The sequence below is a fragment of the Dama dama genome, chromosome 23, assembly GCF_033118175.1.
Source record: "Dama dama isolate Ldn47 chromosome 23, ASM3311817v1, whole genome shotgun sequence".
Taxonomy (NCBI): Eukaryota; Metazoa; Chordata; class Mammalia; order Artiodactyla; family Cervidae; genus Dama; species Dama dama.
In genome coordinates, this window is record NC_083703.1 from 66,696,118 (window position 1) to 66,713,562 (window position 17,445).

The following is a 17,445-nucleotide window of genomic DNA, read 5'->3' on the forward strand; positions in this document are numbered from 1 at the left end:
AAGACATTATTTAATTATCTTGACCCTTGGTGGAGTTTCTTCCTGCCCAATAAGGTATGCATTTTGCCTTATCTAGTCTACTAGACAGTACTGCTAGGAAACTTAAGTATCCTAAAATGGTTTTGAGGTGAGCAGTTACTAGTTTAAAATCACTTTGAAGCCACGTTTAGGTTCTTCCTGAGAGCATTGTGCTGGTGGGGGTAGAGCTTGTAGGGAGAATTTATAGGTTCCCAGGAGACATTCACCCGGGCCACCAAAGAATTCCTTTTGATCATATTCCACATGGTCATTGGGTCCCTCTGTTTTCCAGGTAGAAGAATTGTTTCTGACTCGAACTCACTTACCATCCTTGTCTTTATTGGGAATGGAGGTATTTTGCTAACTTTAGTGGTTTGTAAAGCTTCTAGAAATAGTAAAACCTTTGAGTTGAGGAAAATAAAGTACATCCTAGACAAAAGCAGACATGAAGCCATCTCTTTTCGTTGTTTTTGATGGATTCATCAACAGGCGTGTGTTGAAGCCATAACAGCAGATACTTCATTCAAGCCGAGAGTGAGAGGTAAATCGGCACTCCAGTGCTGGAAAATATATTGTAAAATTGTGCTAAATTTGCAGACTTTAAAATGTTATCCAAAATGTTGAAAAATACTCTTTGACAAGATAGTTCAGTCGCTTAGTCAGGTCCAACTCTTTGCGACCCCGTGGACTACAGCATGCCAGGCCTCCCTGTCCATCACCAACTCCTGGAGTTTACTCAGACTCACGTCCATTGAGTCGGTCATGCCATTCAACCATCTCATCTTCTGTTGTCCCTTTCTCCCCCTGGCTTCAATCTGTCCCAGCATCAGGAGCTTTTGCAGTGATTTAGTTCTTCGCATCAGGTGGTCAAAGTATTGGAGCTTCAGCTTCAGCTTCAGTCCTTCCTGTGAATATTCAGGACTGATTTCCTTGAGGATTGACTGGTTTGATCTCCTTGCAGTCCAAGGGACTCTCAAAAGTCTTCCCCAATACCACAGTTCAAATGCATCAATTCTTTGGTGCTCAGCTTTCTTTTTAATCCAATTCTCACATCCATACATGACTACTGGAAAAACCATAGTTTTTACTAGATGGACCTTTGTTGGCAAAATAATGACTCTGCTTTTTAATATGCTGTCTAGGTTGGTCATAACTTTTCTTCTAAGGAGCAAGCGTCTTTTAATTTCATGGCTGCAGTCACCATTTGCAGTGATTATGGAGCCCAAGAAAATAAAATCTGTCACTGTTTCCATTGTTTCCCCATCTATTTGCCATGAAGTGATGGGACCAGATGTCATGATCTTAGTTTTTTGAATGCTGAGTTTTAAGCCAGTATCTTTCACAAGATACTCAGAGTAAAGTTTCATGTGAGTTCTGTCTTCCTTGAAATAAATGTGGCAGCCATTGTGTAACAGATTTGTTTGGATAAGTTTTAAGCTTTAAAAGAAATAATGGTAATATCTGATGTCCTGGACTCCAGAGATCAAAATCATGTCAAAACCCTTAAGGAAATAATAAGCAGTTGTGAAAGAGCTAGACTTTGTAAATGAATAACATGACATTTCTCACTTATGGTCTGGTTCTCACTCATTCAGTCCCAGGCCATTCAGTATACTCTGAAGATTCCCCACCTCCCCATTTTCTAAAAATATCTTCACTTTTTCATTCCTATCTGTCTTTCTGCTAGTATATCCTCTCACCCCACATTGCAACCACTCCTTCTGTTTGAAAGAGGAATGCAGTTTTGAGTCTTATAGCTGAACCTTGGGTTTAAAACTATGAATAATTTGAACACTGCTATATTAATTTATTTAATGGTTAAAGATTAAGAATGGACTGGTGTTCATGGTAGGTACCCACTGGGCTCTGTATGGGTTGCCCAGATGATCTAAGGAAAGGAGTTTTACAGAAATCTCTGTATAGACAGATGACAGTGAGCTCTTCTGGTCAGTGAGCTTCCAAACAGGCAAGGAGCAACTACAGAAAAGCTTTCCTGGCTAACGGCATGGGCAGAAAAGTGACAGAAGAGATCTTAGTGTTAGCTGAATGATGATGGCAGCAGGGAAAGATGATGCAAATTACTGCCTTTGAGGTAATAGTTTCTGAAGTTGTGACCAAGGAAAGTGGACTGGGGGGTTGTGTGCTGCTGTCAAAGTGGGAGTTAGAGTCCAGACCCAGCTCTATGGCTTCAGGCTCAAGACTTGTCACTTCCTTGAGTCGTAGCTTATTCATCTGTAAATTATGAGGTTACACAGACACTTTACTATTCTTACCCTCTGAATACCACTTGGTGCTACCATGAGGAAGTTTGCTTAACTGTGGCCCAGAGGGGCATAAAATGATTAAAGAAGTAAATACAGAACAGATGAATTCTGCCTGGTTGCTGTTACCTAATGATCCAGGTAATTCTGAGAATATGCATACATTGTATACATTTGCTAATTATTGTTGTTCAGTTGTTCAGTTGTGTCTGACTCTTTGTGACCTCATGGACTGCATGTGGCACGCCAGGCCTCCCTGTCCATCACCAACTCCCAGAGCTTGCTCAAACTCATGTCCATCAAGTCAATGATGCCATCCAACTGTCTCATCCTCTGTCGTCCCCTTCTCCTGCTGCCTTCAATCTTTCCCAGCAACAGGGTCTTTTCTAATGAGTCAGCTCTTCGCATCAGGTGGCCAAGGTATTAGAGCTTCAATTTCAGCCTCAGTCCTTCCAGTGAATATCCAGGACTGATTTCCTTTAGGATTGCTAGTAGTGAATTACGGTTCTTGAGTTGTGCATTGGTTTAGCTCTCCTCTTCCCTTGTCATCGCTCACTGATTTAGCAGCATGGGTTAAGTACCTGCTATGAGCTGACGCTGTTGGATGCTGAGTGTGTTAGCAGCAAGGTTAGATCTCAGGACACCTACCCTTGAGGACCTAGCCTATGATTTAGTGGCAGAGATGGAGATTTATTAATGCACATGTTGTGTACTGATAGAGGTATGATATGATACAGTGCTGAGGAAGCTCAGAGGTCTTCCTGGGCAGCATTTGGGTGACTCTTAGAGAAGGTGACCTTTGAGTTGGCGTTTAAGGCTGAGTAGGATTTTTGGCTCAGAGGTTAAAGCGTCTGCCTGCAATGCGGGAGACCCGGGTTCGATCCCTGGGTCGGGAAGACCCCCTGGAGAAGGAAATGGCAACCCACTCCAGTATTCTTGCCTGGAGAATCCCATGAACAGAGGAGCCTGGTGGGCTACAGTCCTTGGGGTGGCGAAGAGTCAGACATGACTGAGCGACTTCACTTTCACTTTCAGGATTTCTCTAGCTGGAATAAAAGGAGAAAGGAGGGTGATCTGTTCTTCTTGGTAGCACTATATATTCACTCCATTCCAAGGCATCATTTGAATAACTGAAGGTGACTCCTGGGTCCCTTCCGGATTCTTCTCTCATTCCCTTATTGGTTTTTTCCTGTAGCAAGGGTTCAGACCCTGTGTTATCCTGCTCATGCAATATTGAGATCACAATGCCTCTTTTAAAATGTGGTGGCTAACTCTGTTCTATGGGACTGTAGCCGAACTGGATATTTTGCTTCTAATAGTGCACCCTTAATGTGCATTCAGCTTTTAAAAAATTTAAGTTGGCCATCCTGTTGAAAAAGACGTTTGCTAAAACTGTCAGCTCTGAAGTCATATCTCCCCTGGCGGGGACTTTTTGTATTTACTATTTTGAATTTAAACGGAGAACTTTACCCTGCTCATACTCTTTCGGTTCAACCAATTAGGATTCTACCTATCTGTACTGCCATTCACCCAGTTTAGGATAGTGATCACTTCTAAGAAGGGTGATAAAGAAACCGGATTAAGGAGGGGTACACAGTGACACTGGATTAGAGAAGGGTACATAGGACACTTTAACTGTATAATATTTTATTTAAAAAAAAAAGATCTGAAATAAATTTGGCAAAATGGTACAGTTATGCACACAATCCGGGGAGGGGGAAGGAAAAGCTAGTAGGGAATCATGCAGAACACGTCGTGCCCAGCTGGTTGTAGCCACTTGATATTGTTACTCCTGACTAAGGCTAAGGGTTTACAATACCTACAGAGTATCTTTATCTCAACAAACCCTTTCACAAAGTCACTCAAGTGGGCAGAGAAATATTATTGTGATTATATTCTGCGTGAAAAGTAATTGTAAACGTCTGTTGTATATGTTGGACTTTGCAGTTAGCTGTCATTAAAAGAAATTGAATCCTAGGCTCTGCTCTCTTTTCAAAGAGCTGTATCTTTATTTTACTTACTCTTACTCTCCCTTGCCTGATTAAAGACAATCCTATGAGGTAACAGAGCAAGGGCAGAGCATTTTTATAAATGCAGAGCTGGTAGGTTCAGTGACTAATCTAAAGTCATGTGACTTTTAAGTGATTCACTAGCACCCAGATTTTTCAGATTATTGGTCTCCTCTCTTTGCATTGTACTCTGTTGCTTCTTTTAGATCAGTGCAGTTCTGTTGTGGTAGTTGTTCTTGGTTTGATGTCTGATATTCCCTCCAGCACCTAATAGAGTGATATTCAGGTTCTATTAGCTCAGTAAATACTTCCTGAGTGAATGAATGAGTGATCATGGTTCTGGTGTAGCTAACAAAACATTCATATTGTCTGTTAAAATGGAGGTGGTTTACCTTACAATGATTTTACAAGTATCTGCCTCTTGTTAAACTTGATAAATAAAGAAACCAAATCAACATTCGGCTTTCTGACGCAACTGCAGAATTAATCAGAGAAGATGTCAAAGTAAATCACTAACGCTAAAGAATAGTTTGTACTTCCAAAAAAGAAATTATGCACACTCTTTGGAAGCGAGACAAATATATATTCAGGCTTTAACAAGGAGTAAAAATTCTTTTGGTAGGAAAAATTGTTAAGTAGGGTCTTCATGACTGGTGATTTAAATCATAAATCACATCCGTGTTGCTTGTCAGCCAGTCAGATTCCAGATCATACATGAGATCTTTGGTGATGTTTCTTTTTGATATATTGATTTTCCCCCCCACCCCCACCCCTTGTGGACATTGTTAAAACCCACATTCTCAAGTAATTACTGGGCTCTTAGTATCTGTAATCTTTTAAATTGGGAGTTAAATAAATGAGGGTTCTGTTTAATATTTGCATTGACTTTGCTTTGAGATTTTGAGTTTTTGGTACCTGGTTTTTCTTTCAGAAGAAAAGGTGGCATATTGCCATGATTCTTGCAAAGGCATAATATATAATTATATGTGAATATCTGGAATTGCCACTGAGATATTTCTTAAAAATGTGATTAAGATAATCCCTTATGTTGATAATAGTGCTTTATAGTTTACACAAAGCCCCTTTGTAAGATGTTTGAATCATCACAACAGCCCTTTGAGTGGGTAGAATTTTCTGTCTCTGATGACTTTGATCCCTAATTATGAACTCTGGCTGATGATACTTGCAGCATTAGAGATTGTGAGCTTTTTCAGTTCTGGTGCCTCAAGCAAATTTGCAAGGGAGCCCTGATGTTAACTTTGGCAGGTTTCATGCCTGCAAATATTGATTGAGCCAGAAGCCCTAGTTGTAAAATGTCACCAGTGAATGTGCAGCCAGCAAAGGCAAGGGAAAACTCATTACTGCAGCTCATCTGTAACTTCTGGGTCAGGCCACTCACTACCATCTGGTCAAAATGAATGTTTGAAAACTCCTTTTTATTCTGACAAAATGTAATCAGGCGAGGTTAACAGCAGATGATTTCTGAGCACTTCGAATTGGTTAGAGCAATCCATCCACAATCTTGGGTTTGTGGCATTCCATATGTCTAATCATCTGAAGAGGTATCGGAAAGCTTTAAAATTATGAAATCCCAAAATAAAGGTAGGAAGGACTTCAATTATGTATACCTCCTTTAGCTGTGTTGCATATACTTTTACCCTCTCATATTGAAAGTGTTTATTCTGAAAAAGAAAAGGCAATGGGAGAGGCAGAATGAAATAGGATTACTGTCTTAAAACCTAAAGATTTTTTTTTTAATGTGAGAGTGAGACTAAACCAATTTTATATTGCTTTAAGAAGAAAGATTATGGACTGGGAAAGAAAATTATAAGTTGAAAGGTTTCTCCTTAATTGAATGAACTCTCTGAGTGATCCGGAGATGGAGGGGGTGCAGTTTAGGGAGAAGGTTAAGTTTCTGGTCACCAAAAGTGTTAGGAAAGCCCCAACCTACACCACAATGTTTTAAAGGGTCTTCACACCTCAGAAAGATAATCTAGTTAGATGAAGGGTTCCTGAAGTCTGGATTGTCTCTAGCGCCTCAGAATTATTGCACCAGGTTTCAAATCCAGATGTACACAAGCATTTTCTGTAGAATGAATCTCAGTGTCTCAAAATCTCTCTCAAAATTGATCAAACTCTTTCTCTGTTTCTGTCAGCTCTGCTCTTCGCCCTCTCAGAAATGTGGGAGTTAAAAACACAAATTCAATGGAAAAGTATTACCAAATACATAGAAAGTATTTGTTGTCATTGTGTATTTTCTCACTCATTGGATACTGAAAAATGCAGCTGGGTTTGGGGTGTGTCAAGTATGTTGACATTAAAAGTGGGATCCTTATTTTAAAAACTGATAATGGTCAACACCCTTTCCAGCCTTGAATTTCTTTGATTTTTGAGTCAGGTGTATCCAAGAGAGATACATGTATTGTCTTCTATGGGCTAAACGGTGACCAGCTCTTTAGAAACACTGGCCTTTTTGTGTATACACACATATATACACAAACATATGCGTGAAAGAGGTTGTTACTAGTTTGTAGATGGAAAAAACTCAAACCTGGAATGAGTAAGTTACTTTCCAGGGCTGCTAAGTAAAGGGGCCAGGATCTGAATTTAGGAAGATCTGATTCCAGAATTCCTTCTCCAAACAGGATATCACCACTACACAGGTTAGGAATGACTGATTAATATGGCAAAGGAGGAAACGAACTATATTGGGAATTAGAAGCCTTATGTTATTACCTACCACAGACAAGGTGCTTAAACACACTGAGCTCAGATTTCCCTATTTCTCTAAAAAGAGGGATCAACTAGATCATCTCTTTCCGCTCAGATTTCTGAGTCTTTCCTATAGTTTGATATTTAGGAAACGGCACTTTGTGCCCCAACTTGGAAGGCCCATATTCTGAAGATATGTGACCTGCTTAGTGCTAGGTGAAGAATTCCTGGTTTATTATAAAGTTAACAGATATCCTTTGAGTTTTTCCATTTCCTTAATAAAATTGAACATATTTTTTCTGCCATTAACATCAAAGTACATTTTGTGAAAATTACTCCATTTCTTAGCCAGGTAACTCGGAATATTGAGCTACATTTAGATGTTCCCCCCACAAATGCACATCTACATTATATCCTAGTACAAATGTGCTCTTCACATTAATAATTGCACTGTGTTTTCATAATTTATCATAATGATGCCATTATTGCTTATTATAGAAGTCCCCTTTCTTCCCCCCCATCCCCAAGTCTAATTGAGGTCGAGACAGACCATAAATGCGATAATATAGATTGCATGCTCAGAGGAAATGGAGTTGGTTTCATAGTGGAGTTTTAATTTAGGATTCGTTCTGGTGAGGTAGCCTCTTCCTATGGTACATTACTTTGAGCCCAATATAACTGCATTTTCCCACAGCCCCTCATTATAGCTACAGCTTCTCATTGCTTTTTAATTAAAAAGAGAGAGACAGAGACAAAGAAAGAGAGAGAGAGGAAAAAATGAAACCTAAAGCTTTAGGTTGGATATTGTCTGGGTATGCAGGGAATATTCTAGGCAGATTGCTTATTTAATTTTTTAATGCTTTCAAAGCTTTCATGGCGATGTCTTGATTTTTATTTCTACTGAGATGGGTATATGTATATCTCATCCATCATATACAAGGCTTCAAGATTTTTGTAAAGTTAAAAATATATATTTATATATGCATATATATATATATATACATATAATATATATGTAATATGTATTTTTGGAGCTTCCTATTGGCTTTGAGCAAGTGGGAACCCTTTGTGTATCCCGGAAAGGATACCAGCTATGTAGTTGGCTGGTGGCAAACACTTAGTGAGCATTTATTCCACTCCCCACCTGTTGGGAGTAAGGCAGGGAATTGTAGAAGACTAAAAATCCTTAAAGGCTGATGTTCTAGTACATCAGAAGTTAGGAGTTAATCATTTTTCTGCTGTGGGTAGCAGCAGCCGAGAAATGACTTTATTAAGAACAGTTTCTTTTGTCATTCTTTCATCTTGAGGGATTCCAAACACCTTTCAGATACCCAAACAAATTAATCTCCAAAGGTGACTGGTAAGAATGGCTTAATCCTCTTGGGATTGGTTGTGTGAGACACAAGGAGACCTCAGGCCTGAGCTGCTGACCTCTCTCTGACAGGCTGTGAGTGTTCTGTTTCCTTGCTGGATCCAGAGCCCTTTGGCTCTTCTGTAGCGAAATCAGTTTGACAGCGCCTCGGTTCTTCCCCTCCTGCATATTCTTGCTTTGTTTTATGCAACTGAGCACTCCCTCAGTGGTGAATATGGGTAAATATAATCTAGAAGTTTATTTTTGGGTCAGGGTGTTGTTAGCTTCATAGATTTTAGTGGGTGATCTTTCATAAATAGGACTTCAGCTTTGTATGAGTGCCTATTTCATTCATTGTTGCCAGAAACCCAATTTTATTTTGACATTATCAGGGAACAGCAACCCCTCAGATGAAAATTCCTTTGACCTGGGATGTCAGTAAGGTAGCCGCTAGCTGCATATGTCTGTTGGGCACTGAAATGGGGCTAGTTCTGTGTTGAGATGCATCACGAGTGTAAAATACATCCACTGAATTCCAAAGACTTAGTATTAAAAAAAAAAAAAGAAATACATCATGAGTAATTTTTTTATATTCATTGCATGTTGAAATGATAATATTTTAGATATATTGGATTAAATAAACTATATTAAAATTAATTTTGCCTATTTCTTTTTACTTTTTAAAATTTGGCTGCTAAAAAATTTTAAATTACATCTTTGGCTTGCAGTATATTTTGACTGACTGCTGTGTCCTAGACTTTTAAGCCCCTTGAGAGCAAAGCAGTGTTTGTCTTATTTTCACATGTGTCCCTAGTCCCCAGCACAGTGCCTTACATATAGTTGGCATTTACTATATATTTGTTAAAGAAATGAATTTTTAACCTTTATTACTTAGAGTGGTCAGATTTCAGAAATGAATAGAAATTTCTCTATTTGGAGGGTTATTAGTATCCAAAAAAGAGAGAATTGAGAGTTGAGAAGAGAAGTGAAGAACAGAAGTTCTTAAGATTTTGCCTTGGGAGAGAAAAATGCTGAAATAAAACATATCCAGGCCTTTGAGCAACTTATCCGTCTGTTGGAGAGTGGGACGGGAAGCTGGTATGTTGGTGAAGGAGCCATGTTGAACTATCCCAGTGGGTTTTCCTGCATTTGTTCTATCATAGAGTTGTCCTCCATGAGAGGAAGTAAAGCTGAATACCCTGTGTGAAGAGGAAGGAAATTGGAGATACAGTGGGTAAACCTAAAGGTTGCCCTCTTAGGAACGTGCTTAAAATTCTTCATGAAGATTAGCAAAGCTATTCGTGTCTCCAAAATCCATTCTAGCAGTCTATCCCAAGTCCCCATTTAGACATTACCCTAATGGAAGCCTGGGACTGGTACCAGGCCAGGCTGATTACTCAAGGATCCTTCATGCTTTGGAGTTCTCTAACAAATTATTTGTTGAATGAATGGCCTAGCAAATGCTATTTTAACTTGGCCGAGGTCTTGTATGACTTAGGTTCATGGGTATTTGTTCTTGGCTGAAAGTCCCTCAGATCTGTCTCAGTTAGGGTTCTGGAATCATGGAAATTGGAAAACTTCCCAGAGATCAGTTTCAACTTTTAGAAGGCACTAGGTTGTCTTTACAAGAGTTTATTAAAGGATCTCAGGCATCCTGTCTCCCTGCTTATAAAATAGAACTGTTAACTACTTTTCATCCCCAGACATGTGGTGAAGAAGAAAAGGAGTGCTTTAAGTTCTGCAGAAGGAAAGTGCTATTTCATTGGAAATTATTATTATCAGTGGTAAAAATGAAACTCCTCCCTGACCTCTGAAATGCTTGTTTTACAGAAGTAGATTAGAAGATGTGTTCAAAAGAGCCATTGCCAGTGTTCTTTTTTGCATTTTTTAACTGTGGCTGAATTTAGCTTTCCCCTTTAACTGTGGTCCACTGCCTTTTCTCTCTGCTCTGAGGTAAACAATCCAGAAATCTCCTCTCCATGGAGAACTATGGAGTTCATGCTTTGACTTGGCTGCTGCAATAGGCTCACGCTAATCAGAACCACAGCAGGGCTTATTTTATGAGCCTGAAAGAATTAGTGCTCCTGGGAGGGCTGAAGTTCCTTACCTGCTGGGGAGCTACAGATTTCCAGTTTAGAGCCTGCCCTCCTTTCGGAGCTAACTACCTCCTTCTCCTTCTCACATGAAAACCACCACCTCCTTTTCCTTGTACTCTGTGGTTACTGCCATGTTGATTTCCTTTTTCTTCTCCTCCTTTTAAAAATGTAGATGGGGAATAATGGCAGCAATTTTGGTAATGTTTATATTTATGGAAATAGAGTGGAATCATATGAAATTATAATCTATCCCAGGGAGACTCAGGAACAGAGTGAAAAATAGCAGGTGGAACCCCACAAACCAAATTGTCTAATGTGAGTTTTCTAAGCGGTGTTGTATGCTGAGACTTACTGAAGCACCTGGTATGTGGACCCAGCAGGGTACTTGAATATAGAGGGGAATGACTTTGCACCACTAGGGTGGCAGAGTTCAGTAACAGTGTGGCTTATAAGTCACAAGATGAGATGTGTAACATGTAGAAGAGAAATTTGTTATCACCAAACCACTTAGCAGGATGGCAGTGAATGCAGCATTTTCCTCACTTTGCTAATAACATACCACATTGCACCCAGCACACTGTTGGTGTGTGCAGTTAATATAACAGATAAAGAAAAGCTCATTGAAAAGTCTAACACAAGTGTTTTGTTTTGGGGAAGACACAATCATTTGATGAGTTAATTCATAGAAATAATTTTATATGCTTCCTAGGTGGCTCAGTGGTAAAGAATCCACCTGCCAAGCAGGAGACGTGGGTTTGATCCCTGGGTTGGGAAGATCTCCTGGAGAAGGAAATGGCAACCCACTCCAGTATTCTTGCTTGGGAAGTCCCATGGACAGAGGAGCCTGGCAGGCTACAGTCCATGGGGTCTCAACCGATCTTACATGACTTAGAAACTAAACAACAAAAATAATTTTAATTTGTATGGTACTATTACATGAATCATTTAGAGTTCTTTCACTAATGTTTGCAGCCATTTGGTACAAACTTCCAGTTATGAGATAAATAAGTTTTGGGAATCTAATGTATAACAGAGTGACTATAGTTAATAATACTGTATTATGTACTTGAAAGTTACTAAGATCTTAAATGTCCTTGCCATCGGGGGTGGGGGAAAATGTAATTATGTGAAGTAATAGAGTTGTTAACTCACCCTATTGTGGTATCATTTCGCAGTATGTGTGTGAATCACATCATGTTGTCATGGGTACACTTTCAACTTGCACAGTGATTAAGTTCTTAATGTCAGTTTATATTATATTATATTAGTGTCAGTTATATCTCAATAAAGCTGAAAAAAATGGTTCAGATACACAAAGAAACATTTGTTTTTAACTACACAGGGAGAAAAGGGTTGTAATCTCCATTTTCAGATGAGATAACTAAAGCTTAGAGACATTAAATGAGGTGCCTGAAGTTGCACAGTAGTACTTGGAGCTGAATGGAGGTATTGGACTGTCGGGTCTAGTGCAGTGTTCTTTCTCCTCAGTTCTGAAGCCCATTTCAGAAGTGCCCTGTTTTATTCCAATTAAAAACTGCTGTTTTGTGACCGTGGGTAATCATTGACCTTTGGCCTTACTGTACTCGCCTGTAAAGTAGGAATTTAAAGTGTTGTAGACCCTTGGAAGATATATATGTAGTATTCTCTGTTTGAGCTGCTTGTGAGTGTCTATAATCCGTCTCAGACCTGAATTAAAACCATGTGCTAAGGGATTGGTATTGGAGACTGAATCCTAACTATTAAATTGAGCTTAATTAGCTCAAAGTGACTTTGTTGCCTGTGGTTTCTGTATAAATGAGAACTTTTGTGAAGGGCTAACCTTTGTGTCTTGAAAAAATTCTGTAACAAATAAATTCTGTAACAACTATCTTGTAGGTGAATGTAACCCTGTATGTATAGAATTTCTAAGGGCCTGAAAAATAACAACTTAGAGCTTTACTTCATTTTGTGGTAGAAATTGTGTCCTGTGGTGCTTTTTGGTTGGGGAATTTTTGAACACTTTTGGAATATTTGGTGTGTATGCCCTTCTACATATTTTCCAGCTCTGAAATCCTGTGTTTCTTTTTTGTCTTTCTTAGCCCAACAGGGGCACAAAACGTCCCCGGGATGATGAAGAGGAAGAACTGAAGATGCGTCGGAGACAAGCTGGTACTCGAGAGCGTGGCCGCTATCGGGAGGAGGAGATGACTGTGGTAGAAGAAGCAGATGATGACAAAAAACGGCTGCTTCAGATTATCGACAGAGAGGGTGAGGAGGAAGAAGAAGAGGTAAGGTGGCCAAAATGGGCTGGGGGCTGAGATGCTCAGCCTTGACACAGTATCTGTAGAGTGTAATTTGGGATTAAATGCTTAGTTTCTCTGAGCTTCCCAGCTTAATCTGTAAAATGGGGTTAAGAATATTTGTTTCACTTGTTGATATGAAGGTTAAGTGGAGTTTGGAAGGCATTTTGCAAAGTGTGATGAACATTACAGGTAGAATTTTTAAATTATTCTGGATTATATATTATAATTAAGACCCAAACACTGAACTGTGGGGCTATTGGTATGGACTATTGGAGGAGGATCACGGTGGTTTCCTAGCCCATACTGAGGACACCTAGAAGGCACTCATTTTTAAGCACAGTCGATAGTCTTTGAAAGAGGAATAGAATTTTATCAAACAAGTGGAAGAAGGGCCTTTCAGGCAGTTAAAATGGCCTTACCAAAGCAACAAAGTTGAAATTACAGGAAGAGGTAAGGGATTAGGTGTTTAGATGTGATTGAAAAAATGCTGTTTAGGGAAATAGCTGCCCAAGCCCTTTCTATTTGCAGTTCCTCAAGTTGCCTCAGGGCCTTTGCACTCACTTCTGCCTCTGAGCCTTTTCACTTCTGTGCCCTCTTGAGAGTAAGTCATTCTCTTACCCTCTCACCACTTTATTCTGCATATTGTCTTCACAGCTCTTGTCATGATCTGAAATTCCTAGTTATTTTACTCATTTGTTGTCCTCTCCCCAGCCTCCTCTGAAAACGGACACTGGCTGTGTTTTGTTCATAGCTGTGTCTCTAGCATTCCAAGCAATGCCTAGCTCTTGGTATAGGCCCTTAACTAATATTTATTGAATGAATAAAGGAATGAAGCTGAAAAGAATAGAGGTAAAATATCAGCGATTAAAAATCAAGTGACCTTGCCTTTGTGTCTTTTTAAATCCTGAAGTGTTAACTTGTATATTATTTCACCCTGGCATTTTGTTCAATATGAATTATGGAAATAGATTCTTAAGAGCCAGCTGTTTTTCGGTTCCCTTAAAGACACGATGCTAAGTTTGGATTTAAAAAAATGAAGCTGGAGTATGAATCTGAGAAGAAAAAAAAATTGATTCATATTCCGAAAAAGGTCTTTACTGTGTTATGACAGTAGCCCTCTCCTCATTAGGATTTGCACCAATGCTAATTTGGGGGTCTGCCCCTAAAAGGTGGTGACACTTTGGAAATCTGTGGTGGGAGACAGTCCTGAATTTCCTCTCTGAGGACAGCAGTCGTGCCAGCCTTAGACAAACAGTGCGTGTAGCACATTCTCCCGCTTGCCCTCCCTCCTCACTAGCTTCTGCTCAATCTGTTAGCCCTGCAGCAGCAGTTAATTGGCAGGTATAATTCCCATGTCGGGCACTGCTGGTACTGGGGGATTAGGCTAGTAGCTGTCACGGGTAAATGGTTTCTAGCCTGGGAGACAGAAATGCAGTGTGGGACCAGCCCTTCTGGGAAGGGACAGGGAAAGAGAGAGCGCTTTGTAAAAATGACACATGGAAGGCTACAAGTCCAGGAGTTATTTTCTCTCTGCCACCAAAGTCCCATTTGATGAAAAACAAGTAATGTTTGCCCCTGTAAAGTCACGTGAACTTGTAAAATATGATTGTCCTTTTTGTGCTACATCACCAGCATTCATCTTTCTGAAATCTCCCTCTGGTTTCTGACGTTGAGCTATTGGAGATACTGCCGTGCCTGATGACTAAGACTGATAATTCAGTTTTCCCCCAGTGTTGGAGACAGATTAAAGGAGGGAAGGCCAAACCCTGGAGAGACTAAGACTTTGGGAATCCTATGAGAGCTGTATTATTAACACTAATAAAGTTTTCTTCTACAAGGTGGTCAGGATGTTAGCTAAGAGGAAGAAGAGCCATGGGTATTGAAGTTGCTTAAAAGTGATTTGACCCTTTCCTAGAAATGTAAATTATTTTTTAGTTAAATCCCAGTGATAAGTTGGATACATTAACAGTCATGCTAAGAGTTACAATAAGGGCCTCCCAGGTCGCTCAATGATAAAGAATTCACCTGCAAAGCAGGTGACACAGGTTTGATCCCTGGGTCAGGAAGATCTCCTGGAGAAGGAAATGGCAACCCACTCCAGTATTCTTGCCTGGGAAATCCCAAGGATAGAGGAACCTGGCGGGCTACAGTCCATGGGGTCACAAAAGAGTCAGACATGACTTAGAGACCAACCAAACAACAATGAGTTATAATAATAGCTTACATTAATATAGTGTCATGTAGTTTATAAAACAGATTTATGTACTTCATGTCTTTAGGTCATCTCTATGACCTTGAAAGATATAGGTAATAGTTTTCCCCTCTCTGCTTGCCTTCATTCCTTCCTTCAACAGATCTTCATTGGATGCCTCCTGTATGCCAGGCCCTATCCTGGGCACTGGAGAGTCAACAGTGAACAAGTAGATATGGGGCACCAACGGGGATTTGGGGTTGGTGAGATTACTGGGCCAAATCCTGCCAGACTGTCCTTATATAGGTCATGTGAGCAATTTGGAATTTTATTCGAAATGCAAGTGGATGAACTCACACATGAGGTAGAATCGATGAGACTTGGTGAGGGTTTGAAGATAATATATTCAGCAAAGTAACATTGCTACATGGGTAGTAAGTAGTGAAGCTAAAGCTCTGAGTCCTGACTGGGCCAGAGCATTGACTTCAGTTTTTACCAAGTCAGGGAACTCCTCTTTAAAGCCGTAGGCACTGGGGAGCAGGTTGGGAGTGGGGGTGGTTCCAACAGAGTACCTCAGGGTCCAGGAGTCATTGATTAAAGATCTAAGAAATGTGTCATGCCCAAATGAATGTTACAGGTATCTCCTATTTAAAACTCAATATGTTAGAATCTAAATTTAATAAAATAATAGCTAACATTTTTGGGAACTTAAAAGAATTATGAGATGATTCAGTGCTTTCCAAAAGGTTCTATTTCTGGTTCTCTTAATGGCAGTTTCTTTTGGTGTGAGTTATGGTCAGTGACTGCAGAGCTGTGAAGCTAGGAGTTGGGAGAGTGTTAGAGAAGCGGAGTGAACTGCAACACATTAAGTTGGGAAATAAACTGAAGAAAAAACATTTCTGAAATTTTAGTGTAGATTTTCTTTTTGGAGGAAATGATTGTGTTTTCAAAAATTTATTTTATTTACCTTTGTAGGCATTATTCCAGTATATGAGAACTGAGAAAACTATGTGACCTGCTGGGGTTTTTTTATGCTTACTCTCAGCGAGGTTACTAAATTCTTGTTGCTGTATCAGGATTCCAGGTCCCTGTTTGATTCCCTTCTCAGCAGCTAGGATGGGCTAGATACAGTGATGTATAAGAAACACAAGGCAGTGACTGTTGCTGCTTAACAACCATTCTTATCTTGTCTATGTGTGTGTCTGCTTAGTCACTCAGTCGTCGCCGACTCTTTGTGACACCATGGACTGTAGCCCATCAGGCTCCCTCTCCATGGGGATTCTCCAGGCAAGAATACTGGAGTGGGTTGCCATTTCCTCCTCCAGGGGATCTTCCCACCCCAGGAATTGAACCCCGGTCTCCCGCCTTGCAAAAATAGGCTCTAAGTTGAATTTGACATATAGTTTGCTGACCCCTGGTGTGGGGAAAAGATTGAGGGCCACTGTCACTGACTCAGGGTTTGACCTTGAACAAGTTCTTTTAAACCTCTGCAGATTGTCTTACCTGTATGAAAGAAGAGAAGGATGAGATAAATATTATATAATATTCATTTACTATTGTTGCTTATTCCAATACCATACAGTATGCTCAAGGAGTATTTGTTGAATGAGTGAATCTTTAACACCTTAAGCTGAACTTCGGGTGCTAAATGTGAGACACACAGAGTAATGATACTAAGTAGCACATGGTGTAGACCCTTAGCCCTCATTCTAATGGAGGAGTGTGTGTGTGTTATACACTTAATCCAGAAAGGTGAGTGGTAGGAATGGCATGTAAGGGCCATGAGAAAGAAGTAGTGATTAGTGAATAAGAAACAACCCCTTTGGACTGAAGTTGTTGCATTTGTCTCTTTACACCAGGAGGAACCATTGGATGAAAGCTCAGTGAAGAAAATGATCCTGACATTTGAAAAAAGATCATACAAAAACCAAGAGTTGCGGATCAAGTTTCCAGACAATCCAGAGAAGTGAGGCTCCGTTTTGCTGTTTTTTGCTGTCTGAGATGTTTTGTTTGCTATTTTTTGTTTTGCTCCTTGGGAGTGTGCTTTGTCTGCTCTGGTTTCTGTGCTTTGGGTCGGGAGTCCCAGGATGACTCACTTGATTAGGAAATCACTAGAAGTTCTCTCGGGACTCGGAATCATACTCTTGGGTACACAGTAGGATCAGTAAGGGGAAAAGACACATCAGGCAGTTTGGAGAAATTCACATACAGGCTTCCTGTGTTTTCTCCCGCCCCCTGGGAGGGGTCAGCAGACAGGCTCCTTCTTCCAGCAATGCAATACATCATCGCATGTACACTGTTTCTGTTAGCGAAGCCCATTTGAGACTGAGACCAGGATGTTTATTAAAGACAGACCATGGCATTCTTTGCCAGCAACAACTACTAAAATTGTAGGCTCACAGAAGGAAAGCAGATGTTCAGTGCCCCAGATGGGCAAATCAACCTTATCACTTAGGAACTGTTTCAGAAGCCAGGTTCCCAGATGCCAGCTTAGGACCTGTTTACTCTTTTTTGCATTTCTCTTC

General features: G+C 40.1%; 1 protein-coding gene across 1 annotated transcript in view; it reads left to right on the forward strand.

Moving 5' to 3' along the window:
• Window positions 1-17,445, forward strand: part of CTNNBL1 (catenin beta like 1) — a 160,490-nt gene that overhangs the window by 16,803 nt on the left and 126,242 nt on the right. Inside the window, exons 2-3 of the mRNA XM_061127255.1 lie at window positions 12,526-12,714; window positions 16,780-16,886. Of these exons, the coding sequence (XP_060983238.1) occupies window positions 12,526-12,714; window positions 16,780-16,886 (296 nt within the window). The remainder of the gene's footprint in view (window positions 1-12,525; window positions 12,715-16,779; window positions 16,887-17,445) is intronic.